Source organism: Lynx rufus, unplaced genomic scaffold (genome assembly GCF_022079265.1).
Source record: "Lynx rufus isolate CCGP_SWC_20201006 ecotype Redwood Valley unplaced genomic scaffold, mLynRuf1.p SCAF_6, whole genome shotgun sequence".
NCBI classification, from domain to species: domain Eukaryota; kingdom Metazoa; phylum Chordata; class Mammalia; order Carnivora; family Felidae; genus Lynx; species Lynx rufus.
The window spans coordinates 110,899,505-110,923,094 of record NW_025814878.1 but is presented as its reverse complement, the minus strand read 5'-3'; the positions used below and the strand labels follow the sequence as shown (position 1 = coordinate 110,923,094).

The 23,590-nt window shown below is 50.0% G+C and overlaps 1 protein-coding gene across 2 annotated transcripts in view; it reads right to left on the bottom strand.

Moving 5' to 3' along the window:
- Nucleotides 1–23,590, bottom strand: part of CPNE5 (copine 5) — a 92,623-nt gene that overhangs the window by 49,726 nt on the left and 19,307 nt on the right. For both annotated transcript variants that reach the window (XM_047102661.1, XM_047102662.1), the window contains exons 4-6: nucleotides 2,269–2,372; nucleotides 856–895; nucleotides 562–638 (exon numbers count right to left, since the gene is read on the bottom strand). In XM_047102661.1, coding sequence (XP_046958617.1) covers nucleotides 562–638; nucleotides 856–895; nucleotides 2,269–2,372 — 221 coding nt within the window. The remainder of the gene's footprint in view (nucleotides 1–561; nucleotides 639–855; nucleotides 896–2,268; nucleotides 2,373–23,590) is intronic.

The following is a 23,590-nucleotide window of genomic DNA, read 5'->3' as shown; positions in this document are numbered from 1 at the left end:
TTGAGCCTCAGTGTGTGAACTGTGAAATGGGGAGACCTGCTGAGTGAATCTTGTGAGATCAGAGAAGCTGATTATGGTCTGGCCCAGAGGAGATGCCCAGTGAAGGGGAGCCGTGCGTGGGTCTCACTGGGGAGAATGAAGCATTTAAAATCTTCAGTGGGGGAAACGGGTGCCCCTCCTTCACCAACCCATCGTCTCCAGGATCCTGCCTGCCCTCATGGCTGGCCTCCCCAGCCATCTCCCGCTGAGGTCCTCCTCAATCCCCGCAGAGGGCGCGCCTCTCCAAAGGTGGGCTGGGTGACAGGAGGGAGGAAACAGACCCGAATGACAAATGGGCTTTAGACCCAGGCAGTTGGGGGCTGGGAGGGACAGACACATACCTCACTCTGGGGGCCCCAAATTCCATAAACTTCAGAGCCCCCCAAACCTGGTCTCCTTACTCCTCCTCAGCCTGCATGACTGGCTGACTGCTTTGCCCCTACCCTGAGCCAAGGGAGGCTGGAAAGTTGGCCCATCGCTGGGGAAGCAACCCAGGCAGGCCCCCCACCCCTTTACACTTACGTGAGGGGCTTCTCCAGGCGGCTCCCAGGGGACCCCACAATCTCTCCGAGGGTGCAGAAGGCTTGGCCCAGAAAATCCTGCATACCCGGGGAACAGAAAAAAAACAGTGTCGCCCACCCTGCCCACAGCCACCCCACCTCCTCCGTCACCCCATCCCTAGAAGTACGAGGGCTCTGAAATGACAGGTGGCAGCATCAGACACACAGTCTGTGTCACGGTGAAGTCCGAGGCCGACCCAGACCTTGGCATTTAAGAGATGTTCAGAACCTCTGGGCAGTCGCTGGCAAAACTCACGTGTTTGGATAAATCAGGGCTCTTCGAGTCGACGTCGTATCTGCATGGGACGCACAGAGATGGTGAAGATAGCTGGGGCATCCTGCCCAGAACTGCTGGGGCCCCTGAGCCAAGCCAGGACCCCTGTACTCCAAAAACCAGTCTCTGACACAGTGGTTACCCCTGGGAGTAATGGCTGGGAGGCGCACGTGGGAGCCCCGTGGGGTGCTGGACGTGTTCTGTCTCTTGATCTGGGTGGTGGTTACATGAGTGTGAACATCTAAAAGTGCATCACGGAATGGACCCTTATATACATGTCATACCTCCTTAAAGACTGAAAAAGGAAAACAAACTTGCTCTGCAGCCCTGGCTGGTTCACAGGTGGCTGGGCCACCTTGCCCTTCGCTGCCTGTTCTCCCATCTTCCCAGCTGAGGCTCGGCTGCCCTTGAAACGAGCTCAGTACCTGGCCTTTGACCTTCCCCGACTGCGTCACCTTGCTCAGGGGGGCCCAGCCTGACCTTGGGTCTTGTCACTCAAGAACGAGGGATGCATTCAACACCTTCACCTCTTCCCTGCAGCTGGGTACCTCCCTTTATCCAGAGCCATACCTGCAGCCCTCTTCTCCAGTCACCAGGCCATCCAGGCCCAGATGCCTTCTGCTGAGGGCACTCATTCTCGTGCTCCCCCTACCCTGAGCACCTTCTCTCTCCAAAATGTCCCCAAATGGTGACTTCTCGACAATGGGCTGCAAGCCCTCCATCAGTCCCTGAAAAGTCATTTCCTTCCACTGTATTTTTTTTTCCTTTGCTCCTTCAAGCCCCCAACCCCCTTTCTGTCCACCCTGTCCACAATTCTCTGCGACACGGTCCTTTCTAACCACCCCACGCCTTGGAAAAACAACAAAACAATGTTCCTCCTGTCATCATTTTTAACCTCAGCAGAGGGGCACTCGGCTCCTTTGTGAGACACATGCACATGCTCTGAGCCCCATCAGCCAGGTTACCTCTGCAGGAGGGGAGACTGGGGGGTACCCTCTCCTCAAACAAGCTCTGACAGAGGGAGTAGTCAATGGGGACCGCCCTGGCAGCTAGGGAGAAAAAGGCTCCCTGGAGGTGGAGTTAGAGCTTGCCCCCAAGAGCTTTCCTCAACTGGCCCCTAGAGTCAGGGCTTGTTCAGGGTCCCCCACGTAGCTGAGACAAACGGTGGGGAGCCTCTGTTCTCTCTCCTCACCTCTTTTCTATCTCCTGATGGAGGCGGGGCTAGACTTCAGCTAATCGTCACTTTTATTCCAGGCCAACCCTGAGCTCCCTCTACTATCATTGGCCCCTCCCCTTCTCTGGTAAGGGGAGTTACTACCAACCCCGGTCCTACAGTCCCACCTCCCGTCGGTGGTTCCTCCCCAAGCCCCAGCCTCAGCACCATCTTCCACTTACAAGTCAAAACGGAGGTTCTGCTTCTCCTCAAAGAAGTAATCCACGATGAATTTGCGCACAAAGTCAGGATTGAGTGTGTTGTCAATGACTTCAGTGCGTCCGAACTGCAAGAGAAAACGGGGCATGGACCTCAGGGCCAGGCTGGTGGGGCAGGGGAGAGCACTGAGCTCAGAGCCCCTCAGTCCTGGCCCCAGCAGTAATGGAAGCCATGCCTATCCCACCTCATGGCCCCCATCTGCACCCCCCAGCAAGGGTGAGACCTCTTCCATCTCTAACAATGGAAACCATCCACCCTATGGGTCCAATCTCCACTGTCAGCTTTATTCTCCCTACCTCTATCCAGGCTCCACCCAAGTTGTAAGGTTTTGATACCTGGACACCTGAGCGGGCCCTTCACTTCCCCACCTCACTGCCTTTGCCTATGCTCTGTCCTCCACCTGGCCTTCCCCTTTGTGCCAGAGGTATATCCTCCATTTCTTCAAGGTCCTTTGATAATGCTGCGTCCTCCAAGAAGCCTTCCTGATTCTTCCTCTCAGAGACTTTTACTTTTCTCTGAACCACCACTGAACTTGTGCTCACCCCTATGACCACGGTCCTTCTCTGGCTGATTCCACAGTTAGGCGTGTGCGTATCTGATGCCACAATTGTAAATGAAAGGGCAGAAGAAGGGATGGTGGTATCTTGGAAGATCCCCCACCTCCTGCCCTTGTATAATCCCCTCCCCTTCAGGGTGGGCTAGACTTCATGACTCATTTCATGAACAGAACGGAGCACAAGCCACTCCCAAAATGTTACAAACAACTATGACTTCTGTCTTGGGCACCCCCTCTCTCGCTCTCATTTGCTTGCTCACTTTGAGGACGCCAGCTGCCCTTTGGAGAGGCCCATGTGGCAAGGAATTGAGGGCAACCTTAGGCCAACAGCCAGTAAGGAACCAGGCTGTCAGCCAACCCACCTGTAAGGATCTGAATCTTACCAACAGCGACTGAGTGAACTTAGAAGTGGACCCTGCCCCAACAGAATCTTGAGATGACTGAGGCCCTGGCCCACACCTTGACTGTAGCCTTGTGAGAGACCCTGAGGTAAAGGAACCCACAAAGCTGCACCCAGATTCATGACCCTGTTATTGAAGTTGCGAAACTCTGGGCTAATTTGTTACACGGCAACAGATAACTAATGCATTGATGTAACTCTTGGTATCCCCTACAGCATATACTCTACAACTTTACACACATTAGACACTCAACAATTGAATCCCCCTGAACTCCCCAAATGACATAAGGCAAGTCACTCCCATTTCTGGGCATCAGATCACTTGGAGGGTTTGTTAAAGGATGGATTGTAGGTCTCACTCCCAGAGGTTTTGATTCAATAGATTTAGGGTGAGGCCTGAGACTTTGCATCTCTCAAACTGTGCTGCCGGTGCGGGGACCTCCCTTTGACAACCACTGGGTTAGACCTTTGTACACAGGGCCCTGAGCTCCTTGGAGTCTCCCTGCAGAATGGAGGAAGGCAGTGTGGACATAGTTCCAGGCCATCTGTTCCATCAAAATGGCTCACTCTTACGTCTGTTCAACACACTGGACATTTCTGGTGAGATTTTGTTTCACAAAAGTGACGTGGGACTAAAAGATAAAGCACAAAAGCACTGTACTATATCCTTCCTGAAGGGAAGGCGGGATATTCCACAAAGTGAACAAGACAGACAGGTGCACAATAAATATTTTAAATAAGTTGCTAATATTTCTTTTTTTAAAAAATTTTTTTAATGTTTATTTTTGAGAGCGAGAGACAGAGTGAGGGTGGGGGATGGGCAGAGAGAGAGGGAGACACAGAATCTGAAGCAGGCTCCAGGCTCTGAGCTGTTGGCACAAAGCCTGACTTAGGGCTCGAACTCACGAACCGTGAGATCACGACCTGAGCCGAAGTCGGACGCTTAACCGACTGAGCTACCCAGGTGCCCCAGTCGCTAATATTTCCGAATACATAAACATGTTTTTTCAAATTGGGTAGTAATTGCCAAAATAAAAAATTAATCCTGAATACTAGTCCTCCTTAATGGGGCTCTGCAATCCAGAATAATGCCAGTACCTGGGCCCCTCTCCCGTGAGGTGGGCAAGGCCCATTTATGTAGGATCTACCCCAGCACTCACTTCTGCCCTGAATTAAGTTAGAAAGCTACAAAGAGAAGCCCCATCTAAGGCAGTGTGGGTTCAGCTGAGAGCACTAGATATGGAACCTTCTTGCCCTCACTCCCTGTCAAGTCCACCTGCTAAGTCTCTTTTCTATCCCTCTGTCTTCATTTCCTCTGTTGTGGCCTTGGTCTGGGCTTACCATTTTCTTACCTCAACTTCCGCAGCAGCCTCCTAGGGGGTCCACTAAGTGGGAACATTCCTAATGCTTGAAGACTCGGCTCCCGGGAAGTCCTGTTCTCTAACTCCCAAGCCCTCCCCTGTGCTCCCATAATTCCCCTCACACCCCTCTTGCTGCACTTACCATGTCCCCTGATAATGATCTCCTGAGGCTGTTTCCACCCTACTAGATTGAGCTTCTCGAACAGTGGAGGATCCAAGCTCTCCTCGCCTTTGCAGTCCAGGACCTGACATTGTCTAACACAGTCACAGGCTCATAGTCGCAGATGATTAATAGCCTCAGGAACTGAGTTAAATATTTTGCACCGTTTTACCTTATTTAGTCCTTTTATGGTAGGCTTCCCCATTTTATAGATGGGAAAACACAAGCACAGAAAAGCTAAGCCATTTGTCCAGGGTTTCACAACTAGTCATCGCTGAGGTCAAGTCACAGGCTAGGCATTCCGTCCCATGCTCTCTAAGCCACATTGAGCTACACATAAAGTCCCTCGGGAGGGCAAAGACTCATAACTGCTCCCAGCGACTGGTACACAGTAGGTACTCAGGAATTGTTGAAGGAAGGAAGGTTGAGTGAGGGAATGGATGAGCGGGTTTCAGTCCCAACCTTATCACAAGAGCTAATTGTGGGACTTGATCGGAGCTTTTCAAAGCTCCAGTCTCCTTACTTCTTGCGGATATCATCTAAGTCAATTACTGACTCAACGGTTTTTAAGCCGGACAGTTTTCATAGGCTGGACAGTGTGCTGGGTGCTGAGCTACTAAGGGAGCATGAACCCTTCACTTAAGGACTTCTCTATCACAGGTGGGACGACTACAACACAGTGTAATAACAGCGCTAACAGAGCTACATACAAACGTCTACGGCAGTCCCCTGCCTGCACACCAGAAGCACCATGGAGGTGTGAAGGATAGTGAAATCTACAAAAAAGCAGATTACTGGGTGTCCTGCTTCACATACTAGTCCAGGTATCGCACTTCATAGAGATCTGCACCTTTCATTATTGTTGAGCTATTTTACAACTCTGTAAACTGCAGGAAGGAAGCAGGGTGCAAAGGATTCTTTTTTTTTTCTTTTTTAAGTAGGCTTCTAGCCCAGAGTGAAGCCCATGAACTCATGACCCTGAGATCAAGACCTGAGCTGAGATCAAGAGTTGGACGCTTCCCACAACTCTATGGTCGACTAATCTTTGACAAAGCAAGAAAGAATATCTGATGGAAAAATGAGAGTCTCTTCAACAAATGGTGTTGGGAAAACTGGACAGCGACATGCCAAAGAATGAGACTGGACCACTTTCTTACACCAGACACAAAAATAAATTCAAAATGGATGAAAGACCTAAATGACAGGAAACCATCAAAATCCTACAGAAGAACACAGGTAACGACCTCCTTGACCTCGGCTGGAGCAACTTCTTCCTAGACACGTCTCTGGGGGCAAAGGAAACAGAAGCAAAAATGAACTTCTGGGACCTCATCAAGATAAAAAAAAACTTATGCACGGTAAAGGAAATAATCAACAAAACTAAGAGGCAGCCTACAGAATAGGAGAAGATATTTGCAAATGACATAGCTGATAAAGGGTTAGTATCCAAAATCTATAAGGAATCTATCAAAGTCAACACCCAAAAAACAAATAATCCAGTGAAGAAATAGGCAGAAGACATGAATAGACACTTTTCCAAAAACAAGACATCCAGATGGCAAACAGACACATGAAAAGATGTTCGACATCACTCATTATCAGGGAAATACAAACTAAAACCACTATGAGATACCACCTCATATCAGTCAGAATGACTAATATTAACAACACAAGAAACAACAGGTGTTGGCGAGGATGCAGAGAAAGAGGAACCGTCTTGCATTTTTGGCAGGAATGCAAACTGGTGTGGCCACTCTAGACAACAGTATGGAGGTTCCTCAAAAAGTTAAAAATAGAACTACCCTACCATCCAGCAACTTCACCACTAAGTATTTATCCAAAGGATATAAAAAGAAAAACAGATTTGAAGGGGTACATGCACCCCAATGTTTATAGCAGCAATATCAACAATCGCCAAACTAGGGATAGAGCCCAAATGTCCACTGACTGATGAATAGATAAAGAAGGTATGGTATGTATGTGTGTGTGTGTGTGTATATACGTATATATATATACACACATATATCATAGATAAAGGATGGAATATCTATCTACCAATAGATAAGGAAAGCATATATATGTATATATGTGTATGTATGACGGAATATTATTCATCAAAAAGGATGAAATCTTGCCATTTGCAGCCACGTGGATGGAGCTAGTGGGTATTATGCTAAGCGAAATTAGTCAGAGAAAGACAAATACCATATGATTTCACTACTATGTGGAATTTAAGAAACAAAACAGATGAACATATGGGAGGGGGGAAAAGAGAAAGGGAAACAAACCATGAGAGACTGCTGAAGATAGAGAACAAACTGAGGATTGATGGAGGGAGGTGAGTGGGGTATGGGCTATATGGGTAATGAGGGGGGGACGCCTGGGTGGCTCAGTCGGTTAAGCGGCCGACTTCGGCTCAGGTCATGATCTCGAGGTCCGTGAGCTCGAGCCCCGCGTCGGGCTCTGTGCTGACAGCTCAGAGCCTGGAGCCTGTTTCAGATTCTGTGTCTCCCTCTCTCTGACCCTCCCCTGTTCATGCTGTCTCTCCCTGTCTCAAAAATAAATAAAACGTTAAAAAAAAAAATTTATATGGATAATGGGTAGTAAGGAGGGCATTTGTGATGAGTGCTGGGTGTTGTAAGTGATAAATCACTGAATGCTACTCCTTAAACCAATATTGCACTGTATGTTAACTAACTAGAACTTAAATAAAAATTTGAAAAGAAAAAAAATAGTTGGATGCTTAACTGACTGAGCCACCCATACCCCCTGCTTGTTTTTTTTTTTTTTTTTACAAATGAGTCTTATGTGTAGAAATGTAAATAATTTTTCTTCAGTGGAATATAATTATTTGATTATTATCCTGTGGATACTGACCAATTTTGCATCTGTTTATAAATTAATTTCAGCATTCCTAATTGCCTGGATACAGCTGACCCTTGAACAACGGAGTTAGGGGAGCTGACCTCCACACACAGTCAAAAATCCACATATAACTTTTGACTCCCCCAAAACTTAATAGCCTACTATTGACCAGAAGCCTTACTGATAACAAAGAAGAGTTGATTAACACATATCTTGTTATGTTATATATATTACACACTGTATTCTTACAATAAAGCAACCTAGAGAAAAAAATGTTATTAAGAAAGTCATAAGGAGGGGCGCCTGGGTGGCTCAGTAGGTTAAGCGGCCGACTTCGGCTCAGGTCATGATCTCGAGGTCCGTGAGCTCGAGCCCCGCGTCGGGCTCTGTGCTGACAGCTCAGAGCCTGGAGCCTGTTTCAGATTCTGTGTCTCCCTCTCTCTGACCCTCCCCCATTCATGTTCTGTCTCTCTCTGTCTCAAAAATAAATAAACGTTTAAAAAAAATTTAACAAAAAAAAGAAAGCCATAAGGAAAAGAAAATACATTTATAGTACTATACTGTATTTATTGAAAAAAATTTGCATATAAGTGGATCAGCAAAGTTCAAACTCGTGTTGTTCAGGGTCAACAGTATGTGTGTTGTTTGAGTCATCTGAACCAGTTGTAACATCTTACTGGTTCCCTCATTTAATTAACAAGTTAAATAAATCTTTACCATGTGTTCATTTTATATTTGCATGGGAGTCATGCTTTTACCTTTTACAAAAATGTATCCTTTAACAGGAGCTTTTTTAAAAAGCTCAAAGCCCCCACACAGACCTATGAAACCCAATCTCAATGGGTGGGGCCCGAACAACTGTGTTTTTTTTCAGTTTCCTAGGTGATTCTAAAGTGCAGTTGGAGTTCAGAACCACTGATGGAGGAAGGAAGAAAACTAACCTTGACTGAGCCCCTTCTGAATGCTCAATAGATCAAGTGGATCGTTATCTCATTCAGTTCTCATAACCCCCCCCCCCCCCCCCCCGTCAGTTACTACCCATTTTCCAACTGAGAGAATCAGAGAGGTTAAGTACCTTGCCCAAGGTCACACAGCTAGGCAGAGCTGGGACCTAAACGCAGGTATGTCTAATCCAAAACCCATTATATTTTTACTTCATCTAACATCTAACAGGCCTCCTCAAGTACGATGAAAACCAAATAAAGATGAGGTTTACTTCACAAGTATTTATAAAATCCCCACTGTGTGCAAGGCAATGGCGAGGGCACAGAGGTGAGTAAGACTGGGCTCCTGCTGCATCCCCTAAAATTCAATAATGATTTTACAATGTATAATCCTCGTTCCAAGAGAACTGCTGCATTTTCCTCTTGTGCTCTTTCTAATTGTTAATACCTCTAGTCTTCAGACAAAAGGAAAATTTCTCTCACACCCAGGTGTGAGAGAATCCTCCTTTCAGAAAGGGCTCTGCCACCTCCTCAATGTACTGCTCTCCCATACAAGGTAAAAAAAAAAAAAAAAAAATCCCTCTGGCTGAATTTTAGACGAACCCCAGTCCAGAAGGCACAAGCGTTGGTGCGGTCTCTCTCCTCACCCGACTCTCCGCAGAGATGCAAGGAAAACACCCATTAGGGAAGATGACAGCGCTGCTTTTAAAATGGCACTTGAAGCTTCACGCGAGGGGAATTCCCTAGAGAGTGATCTCTGCCAGAGAAGAAAATGGAGTTCCCCTGGAAACAGGACTTGGAGCAGGACTCCAAGGACCCCCGAGATTTCCTAGCACAGGAGAGGGGGCAAGAGAGCCAGGCTGGGCAGTGATGAATTTCCAGCACACAGGGGTAATTAACATATGCCAGTCACAAACAACTGTGAAATCTACAACCCAGGGATTTACTAAAGATGTTTTATAGCCTTCATTACTTTGGCTAATAACAAAGGGGGGAGAAAAGGGAAAACTTGGGTTTTGAACATCCAAGAAGCAACCAGGTCTCCGTCAGGCCCAATTTACACACCTATTAATGACGCTAGGAAACAACCTAACTGATGTTTAAAAAAAATTCAATTTGGTTGTATTTCCTTCCACACAGAATTACTGTTTCCAAGCCACAAGGGACTTGGACAGATGAGGTATTAGCACCGAGCAGTGGGAACCACATGAAAGCATATAGTCTTTTTTTTTTTAACTTTTTAAAAATGTTTATTCATTTTTGAGAGAGAGAGAGAGAGAGAGAGAGAGAGACAGCGCGAGCAAGCGTGGGGGAGGGGCAGAGAAAGAGGGAGACACAGAATCCAAAGCAGGCTCCAGGCTCCAAGCTGTCAGCACAGAGGCCGATACGGGGCTTGAACCCACGAACCGTGAACCCAAGTCAGACGCTTAACTGACTAAGCCACCCAGGTGCCCCAAAGCATACAGTCTGAATGACATAAGGCAAATCCTGCTTGGGGGAGAACGGGAGAATGGGTTAACCCCTCGCCAACCATAATCAGAGCCAACCCAGCCCTGAATACTCTCCCAGCTCCCTGCCCCTCCCTCGGTCCACTCTGAACTCCTCTGTCCACACTCCAGGCTCTGCAGATGGCAGGCAGTATCTCACATTGCTCACAACCTGGGGCACAGGCCCCCAAACACCAGTGGACATGGGATTTCTCTGATGAACAAAGCTGAAGGCAAACCTCAAAATCTTGGTTTTACCAAGTGATTCTCACGCAGAGGGTTTTGGAGAACTGTTCCCGATGAGACAAGGGCAAGTGTGGACTGGGTAGGGCATGGTGTGAAACTGGGGAAGGGGCTGAGCAATCTGAAAGAAAGGTGAGGGGGACCTCCGTGGGCCCCAAAGCCTGGAATAGTCTCCCAGTAAGGGAGAAAGAAAGAGAAAGTACAAACAAGTAAGAAACCTGGAAATTAGGGTATTCGCCCTCTGAAAAGCTCACTTCTTGTCCCTGGCAACAAAACCCAGCGGGAAAAGCTCCTGACATGCCACAAAAGATGCTCCCGAGGGCTCCTAAAACCTCTATGACTAAGCCCCAAGAATATCAATTAAGCAGCATTAATTACATATCATCAGTTCCAGTGAGACCCTCAAAGGGAAGGCAGACTTAAACCTTCTTTGAGAACTAAATTAAATGGCTCCCCGAGGCTCTGCTACACACAGAAGTTGAGTTACGGGGGCGGGTGGGCAGCTGTCCCAGCAAACTGCAAGGGCCACTGCAAGGCTGGGATTGGGAACCCCGGTCAGGCAAGTAAGGTATTTCCGTTCTACAGCCAGCTATGAGGCCAGGAGGGGGTGATCTTCTGTCAAGACCCGGGGCCTCCTGACCTCCAGGGGGGCATAGGGCTGGCAGTTAGGCGTGGACTGATTCAGCGGCTTATTCTCTGCTGCCCCCACCCCACCCCACCCAGCTCCTTCTCTGTCCTGCTCTACACTCCTGGGGATCCTTTCCCTTTTGAAGCCCATTGCCCTGGTTCCCTTGCCCTGTGGATTCCAGTTGGGTTTGGCCAATGGGAGGCCCTAGCAGATGGGACATAGGTGGAGAGAGACATGGGGTTATTTCTTCCCACTCTGGCCCAGCCTCTGCACCACGGTTCTGGGAGGGGCTGCTCCCCACCTCACCCCCCCCGCCCCCCCAACCATGCTCTGCCTCTCAATCTCCTCTCACTACCCCTCAAGCCTGCGGTGAGAACAGCTCTCTGCTGTGGCTGGGCCCTGGGTGCTGCCCTACCCTTATGGGTTTCCTCAACCTCACCCATACCTTTGAAAGAAACCCATTACCTCTCTCTCTTGAGTTCAACGAACCGAGTAAACTCTCTCTCCCCTGACTGATCTAGTTTCTCTCTCACAAACACCTTCATACACATACAATTTCCAACTCAACTGAACATAAACCAAGTCCCCACCCCACTCCTTCTGCTGAAACACTGTGTTAACACTCATGTCACCAACAAAGGACGCGACTCCCACCCATGCAGCCGGGATGACAGCCTTCTGGGATGCAGGGGCTCAGCACTGCGGTCCCACCTAAGGACCCCCGTGGGAACTCTCGGGGATCAGGGCTGCCACCCCCAGCCTCCTCCACTTGGCAGAAAGTGGCCATCCTGGCCCCATCCGCACAGTTGCCAGAATGAGGCCCAGGTGGGGAAGAACACCTACCAGATTAGAGACACAGTTTGAGGCTTTTAGTCAGCTCTAAGTGGGTTTGTGACACCCTGAAATTGAAAGCAAATGTCTGTCTGTACATGTCTGCGTTTTCTGGGTAGAGGAGCTGTGGTTTTCATTAGTTTCCTAAAGGGAAAGCATGTCTTCAGAAAGCTTTAAGAACCTCTGATTCTACCTTTGAAGACAGATCTTAGGGTTTCCCACACATGGCAGGAAGTGAGGCAGCAAATAAGCGAAGTAAATAGAACAGAGTCTGGAGCCAGGCTTCCTGGGTCCAAATCTGGCTTTGCTCCTCAGTGGCTGTGTGACCTAGAAGAAATCCCTTTGCCCCACTGTGTTTTGGTTTACTCTCCTGCAAAATGACAACTTAGCCGCACATTGTAGGGCTGTCAGAGGCTTACACGATTTGGTTCATGTAATGTACTTAGAAAGGCAGCCTGGGACATAAAATGAGCTCTGTAAATTAGTGATTCCACACTCTGGTCCTTCCTAAATCCCAAAGCCCGGCCCAGTCACCCAGGAAGTGTGTACCTCCCGAGTCTCCGAACTCAGCCTCTTCTCTGAGCTGTTGCCAGCCCGAACTGCTAACACTGCCTCCTCACCTTCCATGCCTGAGAGGCCCGGGCTCTGAGCGGTTTCTCTCCAGACATGTTCCACACGCGGGCAAGGCTGAGGGAGAGATGCAGGGCTGCCCCTTTGCTCTTACCCAGCAGCTACTCTGTTAAGTTCTAGGCTCTGGCCTCCCCGGGGGCATCCCACAAACTTAAATGCCAAGGCCTTTGCTAGAAAAAAAAGGCAGTAGAACGAGGAAGGTTTGCTTAGAGACCCAGGCCTGGAGAAGAAAATTTCGCTCTCCTGCCGCTGGCTGGGAAGGCAAGGCAGAAGGACCCCTCAGGCTAGGAGGCTGCTTAGTGAGGGTGGGAAGGGGAGGAGAGTTCTTGACCCTCGCTAACCCTGCTCAGACACACGGACTACCAAGCTAGGAGGTACAAAGCAAGGCAGCCTGGGAAGAGGCTCTTTTCTCTGTTGCTTCTAGATTTCTAAAGTCTGGTCCCCTCCTCCCTCACAAACCACCTGCAAATCCCCACAAATGCCCATGGTTGGGGGGCACTGGGGGCCAGGGCTATGGAGCCACAGTGGCATACAGAGGTAGCCAGGCCATGGGTTTAGGACCCCCACTGGCCAGACTTCTGTTTCTTATTATTTACAGGAGACTACCTAGAATCGCCCCTCAGAGGGTGCATTTCTCCACTGCTAAGACAGCAACTCATTCCTTCTCCAAGGGAAGGACAGAAGGGAATGTGCATGAAGCCTTACCTAGAAGGTCTGCTGCACAGTTGACCTTCAGTACTGACAATAACCCTCACGTAGCCCTAAAGTCAGTCAGGCACTAGGTGTTTTCCACATTTTGTCTCCCTTACTATTATCTCCAACTTACAGATGCCCAAGGTCATACAACTGGTGGGTAGAAGACACAGGATTCGAACCCCGGCAGTCTGTGCTCCAAATCAATAAGGAATTGATATAGTCACTAACCAATAAGAGGTTAATACTGTGAGTGGGGCTTGGACTGTGTCCTATCCAGCCTTTGCTCCTGTTATTTTCCTACCTTCAGCAGAACCTCTCGACTCCTTTAATGCTTGCTCTCTCTTCCACCTTGGTGACTCTTCCTGTGGGTTGGGGGGCTCTAGGCCACATGGCCCAGGTGAGTGTCCCCGACCTATCCTTCTTCTCACCTCCTACCCACACTTCCAACTCCCACAGACTACACTCCACCCCCCACCCACATACTCCTGGTCCCTCCTATGATTTCCATAAACATTTGTTGATAAACAAGTTGACCTGGAAGCTGAAGATTTTAGAGCTGGAAGGAACCAAATCCTCTCAACCAATGAGAAAAGACAGGCAGAGAAGCGAGGTCACACAGCTAATGAGGCAAAAGGCTGTGACCAGAGCCCAGGTCAGGTCAGCTCCAGCCTGGAGCAGTGCCCTGTCCTCCCAGAAGCCTGTCAACGCCTCCTCTCTCGGGTTTCTCTCAGGTCTTCCTCCCATCAAATCCTCCTCCTCCTCTTGCTTTGTATCGTGACTCCTCATCTTCAAATCACTTCCGTGATCTCATTTAACTCCCCCCCCCGCCCCAGTGACCCCATGGAGACATTATGATTGTCACCCCCATTTTACAGATGAGAGAACGGGGCTCCAGGAGGCCAGAAGGACCTCCCAGAGGCACCCAGCGGTGGGGAGGGAGGACCAGGGCTCCCAGGAGTGATGGAGCCACTGTGTCCCATGGTGTTTACCGCGGTCCCCTGCCTCAGTAATGAGTGGGTGGTTCTGCAAGCCTGAACAATCTTCACAGCCCCGGATTTAAGCAGCCCTTGCCTTTTTACAAATTACAGCTGGATGGAGCTCCGGAGACCTCCCCCCAGCTGCAAAGCCCCCAGTGGCTGTGCTGGCCGGGACAGAAGGAGGCCAGAGCTGACAGACGGCTCTCCACCTCGAAGCTGCCCACCCTTTCCCAGTCGGAGCTCCCCTATAATTTTCATATATAATTGATGGCTCCTTAATTGGGGATTCTAAAAGCCCTGTGGCAGAGCCCAGCCCCGGCCCCTCATGAATCATGTTCACCGGGATTAAAATTAGAGGCCAGAAAGCTCTCTGGCTCAAATAGAAATCGGAAAAAGGGGTGTGCTCGGTGCTGGGAATGGGGCCCGAGCGGGTGCCCGGGGCTGGAGAAGAGAATGGCCTGAGGTCTGGGCACGAGGAAGGAGGGCCTGGGTTTCCAGCAGGAGCACAAAGGACCTGGTTCCATGCCAGGCCCACATCATCTTCAGTCTGGAAAGCTCTCTGAGGTTCCCTCACTGGAGGAGTCCAGGATTCTGTGGCCACCCTCTTGAGGAAAACCAGGCCCCAAGAGAGGAAGGAGCTTGCCTAAACTACAGAGTGAAACTTCTGTGGCCTGATGGCCTTCCAGATCACTTCCTGTTCTGTTAAGGCCTCTGGGTGTGGAAGGGCAGAGGTGAGTGAGGAGACCCGAGGCTCCAAAGGCCTTCCCCGTTGCCCAGGCCTGGACGGAGAAGTTTCCCTCTCTGGCCCCAGACACCAGCATCGGCCAAGCTCATAATGAAAGACTTCCTGACAAAAGGCTTAGTTCCTAATTAGCCACTGTTCCAGATAATCCGTTAAAAAGTCCCAGTTCCTGGAGGGAATGGCCCTTTTACCAATGAGCCTAGCTGCCAAGCTGCTGGCAAAACACTCTCCACCAGCCTGCGCCCTGGTCTTGCCTGGGCAGGAAGCCCTGGGTCTGGCTGCAGCCTGTGGGGGGAGGGCCCTGAGCAAGCCCCGCCCTAAAGGCACCTGTCCCCTAGAGCACCCTATAGCTCCTGCCAAATGGCATCAGGGTGTCTAAAATGATACCATCAATGGTTCTTTCCTCCAGGTGAAGCAGGGGTTCCTCCCTTCAGGACTTCTAAGGAGCCGTTATTGAGCATTTTCTCTTGCCAGGCGCTTTACATGAATTAGCTCCTTTCATCCTCACAGCAGGCTTGTGCACCGAGGCACTTGCCTAAGAGCCCCAGCTGGGAAGGTGGTGGCCCGGATTTGGACCCAGTCACCCTGACTTCGGAGCCCACACTCTCAACAGTTCCGCCACAACTGTAAAATGCACCGGGACACTGACACTGAAGAGTAAATAGGTTTCTCGGCCGCCGAAAGATCCGGACTAGAGCCTCAGGGTTTAGCAACCCCCAGAGTTAGAAAGCAAACTCTCTTCCAGTGAAATCTTGGGCTCCTGTCTACCGTATTACACGGAACTAACAAAACGTCTCTGGCTGAGCAGGGGAAGGGGAGGCAGGAGCCACGCACAAATTCACATCAAACCCTGAAGTTCGAAAAGCCCACTCTGACGGAGGCCTGGCCAGATGGGAGGACTCAGAAGACCACCTCACACCTCAGCTCCACCACTCTCTGGCTGAGTCACTGGGCGAAACGGGGACCCCTCTGTGCCTCTGCCCCCTCATCTGGGGTGTGCTGAGGGCCAAGGGGGATAACGGGGTGCTGCTGATGTAGAAACCGCACAGGCCACAGGAATGTCATTCGACCTCCTACTGAGGGAGCAGCAGGACAGGAGGCAGACCCTCCACCCAGCTTTGTCTGACAGTATTGCATAATAATATTTACAAGTATTGAGCACAGCCAGGGACTGTGATGAGCGATTCAGTCATTACGTCCACACCACAGCCCAACGAGCAGGCATCAGGATCCCATTTACTGATGGAAAAAACTAAAGCTCAGAGACTTTCAGGGAAGTGACAGAATCAGGATTTTAAAGGACACCGTGACAGTACCTTGCTGTGCCAAAGCAGGTTCTAAAGCCCTAACCCTGAGACAGTGAGCAGTGCCCATGACCCATCTAGTCCCCAAAGGCAGGCTTTCGTCCCAGACCGCCTGCTCCCGCTGATGGCAAGTGAGGGCCCTGAAAATTCAGCTGCGTGACAAGAGCAAAGGGCATTAAAGGTTGCCCACGGGACCCGAGGCTCAAGAGGGACCTTTCTTTGCAGAGGCAGACTCCTCTCTGCAAAAATGAGTCCAGGGGCACCTGGGTGACTCATTCAGTTAAGTGTCCAACTTTGGCTCAGGTCATGATCTCATGGTTCGTGAGTTCGAGCCCCACATCGGGCTCTCTGCTGTCAGTGCAGAGCCTGCTTTGGATCCTCTGTCTCCCTCTCTCTCTGCCCCTCCCTTGCTTGCACTAAAAAATAAATAAAAACATTAAAACAAAACAAAAACAAAGCAAAAAATGGGAGAGTCCAGAAAGCCAACCCCATGCTTGCCTTGGAGTCCAGCTCCTGGAGACGCTTGTCTCCTGCTTTAGGGCTTAGCAGTAATAATGACCATTCATTACTTTAAATCTTTTGATAAAGGTCTATGTCATGTGACTGGGACCAGGTCCCACGCTGGTCATCAGACATCCCAAATTGGGCTCACAGCGTGGTGGCAAAGGGTCATTTCATTTCACATTTAAACTCTTGACCATCGGACAAACTGGATCCCCACTGCCCTTGCCCACTCCCGTCTCATCCCTGTACTCCACAAGACTGAAAACTGTCTTCCTGTTTCTGTCCTTTCCCCCACAATCTGCTCTGCACACAGTGGCCAGAGCTGTCTTTCTGAAACATAAACGGGGCTGCATCACTATCCTGCTCAAAACCCTCAAAGAGCTTCCCCTCACACTCAGAGCAGTGTCTGAACTCCTACATGGCCTATAAAGCCCTACAGGACTTGCCCCTGTAGACCTCTGCAACCATACCACCCACTGTCTTCATTGTTCACAGCACTCAAACTATACAGGCCTTCTTTTTGTCCTTTGAGTGCAGTGAGTTTGTTCCTACCTCAGGGCCTTTGCACCTGCTGTACCCCCTACCTAGAACACCCCCTCCCAGACTTATGCATGGCAACACTTAGCACTCGATTCAAGTCACCAGAAAGGACTCCCTTGGCCCCCTAACAAAAGCAGTCCCCTCCTCCCTGGTCACTCTCTCATTATGCTGTTTTATCTTTTTCACGGCACTTATCAATCAATACCTGAAATTGTCCAGTTTCTTTGCTGATTACACTAAGCCTCTCCAGAGTAAGGACTCTGCCTGTCTTCTTCTCCACCATGTGCCTGGACCAGTGTGTGGCATATAGTAGGTGCTCAATCAATAAATGGTTGTTCACTGACTGCTGACTCTTTGGAAACCGATCAGACCTTGTACTCCCAACAGGGTTCCCAATGGGGCACTGCCCTCCCTTCCTCAGCTCATCTCTCACCTCTCTCTAACACAGCCTGGGCCCTAGTTCACAAACACACGGGACATTCCCACCACCAGGCTTTGCTAAAGGCAAACCCCCTTCCTGGAATGCTCTTTCTTCTTCCCACTATCTTTCAAGTCCCAGGTCTGGTGCCACCTCCCCCTAGAAGCCTTCCCAGCCCTCCTGGATCTCTCCCTGCTGTGAAGCACTGAGAACTCACGTCCAAACTACTTGGGTGGATCCTGGCCTAGTTGTGGTCTGGAACTTGGGGCCTCTGAGAGGATCTGCTCCCATGCTCCCATCGAGATGAAGAACACAAGGCTTTTAAGTCCTTCCACGTCTGTCTGGTCTCCCCAGCTCCGTAAATGGTCTCTGAGGGCAGGAACCTCACAGCTACTGCTTTGCGCCCTGGATGGTATCACAGTCCCTTACTCAAGTTATTTCCCTTCTCTTGGCCTCCCCACTGCTATCTATAGAATGGGTTACCTGAGATAAAGCACCTAAACTGCCTGGTACATTGCCTGACACCCAGAGCCCATCAGTGATACTCTAACAAGAGCTACCTTTGACCAAGGGCCCATGTGACTCCTCCAGCTTATTTTATGTTCTCTCTAATCCTTAGATAATCCAACGAGGAAATTGTCCATCTCACAGTTAAGAAAACTGAGGCCCAAAGAGAATAAGCGTCTAGTACAAGGCCACACAGCTCTAAGTACCAAGGTCCTGACACAAACCCAAGAACTGCCCATGACACCATCTTCCTCTGTGGTTCCGCAGGGAGAGAGCCCTGGTTTCCTAGCCATGTCACCTGGGCTAAGTTCAGTCACCTCTTTGAAGTCTGGAGATAATCTGTACCTGCCTGCAGAGTCATTATAAGGATTAAGGACGAGTATAAGATGTGATGCTGGGCACACGCCAGGCACTTCTTAAAGGAGGCCTGCTGTTACATAGCAGATTTTCCATACATCTTGGCTGATTCTTTGAGTACTTTAAACAATCAGAGTTGTTGGGGTGCAATCTTGGCTGCTGGGATAGGGGTGCCTGGGGAGCTCAGAGAGAGCCAAAGGTGGACCAGAGTTGCATAAAGGCATGCATGGGCGTGGCTGGAGGATTTCCTTTGGAGGAACAGCAGGAGGGTGGGAAGTACGCCAGACTGGGGGTGGGGGTGGGTGGGGAGGGTGCTCTGAATGTCTGGATGCAAGAGGAGGGACGGAGCTATGGAAGAAGGCGGGTAACATGCTGTGAGGTAGGGTGGGAAAAGCTTGGAGTCAAACAGCTTGGCTTTTGTTCTCCTGTCAATAATATGTTATTTAAAATTACTATTATTTTTGGTGAGTGAGTGCTCCCCAAGCAGGGGAGGGGAGAGGGAGAAGGAGAGAGACTTATTAAACAGGCTCTGCGCCCAGCCCAGAGCCCAACGTGGGGCTGGATCTCACGACCACGAGATTATGACCTGAGCCAAAACCAAGAGTTGGACGCTTAACTGGCTGAGCCACCCAGGCGCCCCTAAATTTTTTTTTTTAAGTTTTTAAATTAATGTATTTATTTGGAGAGAGAGAGAGAGAGAAAGCGAGCAGAGGAGGGACAGAGACAGGTGGACAGAGGATCCCAAGCAGGCTCTGTGCTGACAGCAGAGAGCCCGATGCGGGGCTCGAACTCACGAACCATGAGATCATGGCCTGAGCCAAAGCCAGATGCTTAACTGACTGAGCCACCCAGGTGCCCGTGAAATTATTTTTTTGAGTGCGTTTCATCCATCCCAGGAGTGGAGGTTACATTTGAGAAGCCCTAACTAGGAGGCCTCACCTCAGATACAGGATCTCCCAGGCACCAGAGGACCCTATTAACAAAGGGAAGTTGGCAGTGATTTTTCAGAGCCAACGGGAAGGTGTGGAGAGACACATGAATGGCTTGCAGTGCCGCACAAGCGCTCATAAGCGCTTGTAGGAACACGGCCGGGACCTCACGCCTTGGGGTGGGCCTGGGCTTCTGACCCCCTCCGGGCTCTCCTGCCAGCGGAGGCTGCCCGACCCTCACCAGTGCTGGAGCGTCGTCTCTCCGCCTGCCTCCAGTGAACCTTTCAGGCAAAAGCAGGTCCTGGAACCTCACTGAGCTTACAAGGACAAGCAGGTGAACGGGGGGCCGCATGCTAATATTAGATTAGAGTCTCACGTAACCATTAGACTATATGAAATTGCCAACTTTTTTTTTTTTCTTTTCAGATTTTTCAAACTGCAAATCCATATGGTTCCCCTTAGCATGCTGGTGCTTGTGGCAGAAATCAGCCCGAGTCCTGCTTTCATGGTTGCGTAGGCTCCGGTGTCGAGGTTGTGTGGAAGCAGAGCTGTGCCTGCACCCACCTCTGACTGTGGGAGGCTGCTGGCACCTGCCCCAAAGGCCTGACAGCTGTGGACACATATCCGGGGTTAGGTGGCTTCACAGCACATTTGAATCCCAACCCTGCACCGATTAACAGAGTGGCCTTGCACGAGCCACTTCGACTTTTCCAGCCTCAGTTTCCCATCAGGGACGTGGTTGCAGCATTAGAGGTGAGCCAGCAGAGCACACGGCAGGGCCTCCCTCAGTGGCAGTTCCTCTCTTACAGCCATTTTTTAGGGTAGTCCGAGTGCGAGAGGCTCTAACTCCAGGCTAAGAAGTTGATGATGCTTTGGGGCACCCGGGTGGCTCAGTCGGCGGCATCCGACTCTTGATCTCGGCTCAGGTCATGATCTCACAGTTCATGAGTTCGAGCCCCGCATCGGGCTCTGTGCTGACGGTGCGGAGACTGCTTGGGATTCTCTCTCTCTGTCCCCTCCCTCTCCCTCTCTCTCTCTCTCCTCCTCTCTACCTGCCCCTCTCTGGCACTCTGTCTCTCTCTCTCTCAAAATAAATACATAAACTTAAAAAAACCACTATGTTAAAAAAAAAAGGTTGATGTTTTGTTTCAGAGGCTTGGGAAACAGGTGAATTCCTGAACTGTGATTTTAAGAGCCATTGGAACCAGGAAAAAAAAGCCCCTTTCTGTTCAGAAGGAGCTAAAGGGGAGAGAAAAAGTGCTGGCTGTCAGGGGTGAGCAAGGGGATGACCTTCAAGGCCAGAGCCAGAGAAGATGATGGGGCTGTGCAAGGGGGCAGGAGCCAGACAGGCCACCACTTAGAGAATCAGGGTTTTGTGGGCAGACTAAGAGGAGACACCCCTGGACAAACACCAAGGGAACAAAGGCATCAGCGGGGCAGAGAGTTGCCAGTGTAGGATGCTGCAATGCTGTCTGGGCTCAACACCATGATGAAGGCACCCCTGGGTCCACCCTTTCCTGGAAGAACCCCTCCTGATAAAGGACCCTTCCCATACAAGGTTGACATGTTTCCCTATAAGCCCTTCTCTTCCTGGAAGCCCTCACTCCTTGGAGCCAACTGGGTCCTGGGGTTCTAGGCTGAGGAGGGGACTTAGCCCACAGGGTCTCCAAATATAGCTGTTTCCACTATGACAGAGCGCCTGGCGCTCAAGTTGGGCAATGGCACACTGCAGTTGATATTTCAAGGCATCTGCACAAGTGTGATGTTAGCTGGTCCTTCGAAGAAAGACTCCTGGCCCCATTTGACAGATGAGTAAGCTGAGGCTAAGAAGATAAAGATCTCGCCCAGGTCACATAGCCAGAAATCTCAGAGCGGAGATGGGAATGCAGGGTCCCAGACGTCAAGTTCAGAGCCTCGTCTGACCAGGCACTGGACTGTTATTCACGAAGCACTTAGAAAACAGATCTAGAAACACGGGATGGATTATAACCAGATTATGCAGATCCTTGGTGGCTGAACAGCCTACCTCAAAAAGCAACTAGAGAAACGAGGTCAATCTGGGAAAAGGTCTCCAGGGGAGGACCACAGCGCTCTATCCCGTTCAACCCCGTATCGTTCGTGTGGACAGCAATGGCAGCCAACCCGGGACCTTGATCTTGACCAAATCAAGATGCTGAATGCATGATCGTAATTCAACATGATCTTCACAGCCATACAACAGACTGAACCTATCAAATGACAAATCTACTGAATAAATGAAGATAAATGTAAACCCTCACACTGAGGTTCAAAAATTCAATCGCGAAGTCTGAGCTGGGGGAATCCTGTCTGGAGAGCAGTTCGTGTGAAAAAGACACAGAAGCCCCACACTCAAGATGAAATCAGTCAGAAACACCGGCCAGAAAGGCCAGTGAAATACTAGACGGCACGACAGATGTACGACCCTCAGAAACAGACACACAATCAGGGACCTGAGGCAGGAGCATGACCGTCTAGTTCAAGCCCCAGTGAGGAGGGAGCACACCCATGATGCTCTGGACTAGATAAGTTAAGTGGGTGCAGCAGGACACCCACTCTGGGAAGAACACTGATGAATGGACACGTGTTCCAGGGAGTGTGGCCAGACTGGAAAAGGGACACGAGACAGTGATAGAAAGAGGAAGTACGGATAGAAATGGTCACATTCTAAATCTGCCCAAAAGTGGACTAATGGGGCCCCATAAGCTGTCCTCAAATATTGAGAGAAGAGCACGTGGAAGAGAAAATCAACTTATTGTGTGCATCTAAGGAGGGTCGAACTTGGGATGAGTGGAATTCTGCCCTTTATATATAACTATTATAGTTTTTACAACGTCATGTTCTAGAAGTTACTTTCGCATTTAACCTCTGTGCTTCAGTTTCCTCCGTGAAATGGGCCAATAATAATAATAGTAATAATACCTTCTGCATGGGGTTGTTGTGAGGATTTAGTTGCTAAATACTTAGAACCGTGCCCCGTGCAGCACTGTCATAGATGTGTTTGCTGTTAGCATTCTTATTGCTGTTACTGTCATTATTGCTATACCTTCCTGAATCAAAAATGAGCTTCTAGGGGCGCCTGGGTGGCTCAGTCCGTTGAGCGATCGACTTCGGCTCAGGTCATGATCTCACGGTTTGTGAGTTCGAGCCCCACGTCGGGGGTCTGTGCTGACAGCTTGGAGCCTGGAGCCGGTTTCAGATTCTGTGTCTCCCTCTCTCTCTCTGCCCCTCCCCCACTCATGCTCTGTCTCTCTCTGTCTCAGAAATAAACATTAAAAAAAAAATTAAGAGGGGCGCCTGGGTGGCTCATTCAGTTGAGCATCTGACTTCAGCTCAGGGCATGATCTCACGGTTTGTGGGTTCAAGCCCCACGTCGGGCTCTGTGCTGACCGCTCAGAGCCTGGAGCCTGCTTCAGATTGTGTGTCTCCCTCTCTCTTTGACCCTCCCCCGCTAGTGTTCTGTCTCTCTCTGTCTCTCAAAACTGAATAAAAAACGTTAAGAAAAATAAAAAAATAAGACAATTAAGAGGGGCGCCTGGGTGGCTCAGTCGGTTAAGCATCCGACTTCGGCTCAGGTCATGATCTCACGGTCCGTGAGTTCGAGCCCTGCGTCGGGCTCTGTGCTGACAGCTCAGAGCCTGGAGCCTGCTTCAGATTCTGTGTCTCCCTCTCTCTCTGATCCTCCCCCGTTCATGCTCTGTCTCTCTCTGTCTCAAAAATAAATAAACGTTAAAAAAAAAATTAAGAAAATGAGCTTCTCCGGTTGTAGACAGAGTTGTCTCGTGCCCCTTTGTGTCCCCAGCAATCTACCCTGGCACACAGTAGGTATCCACACATGCTTGTTGACATTTAGAGATGAACTGTCATTCCCAGCCAGCGTGAAATGTTCCAGGAACTGAGGTTGCTCAAAAATAGCGCTCTGGCAGGGATGTGTGGGTGTGGCCGCCAGAGCTCATGCCCCACAGGCGGTGTGGTTCGATCAGCGGGACACCCTAAGATTCTATAATACCATCTCCTCCTCTCCAAGGGGCCCTTGGCCAGGACAGCTGCCTGGGAAGTGAGGGGCAGGGATCACCTGCTCACACACGTTTTAAATGGGGAACCAAGACGCGCTCCCTATGACGTCCCTGCTCCCGGTGAGAATGTTTCTGGGACCCTTCCTACCTGGTCATCCTGCCTTCCCTGGGA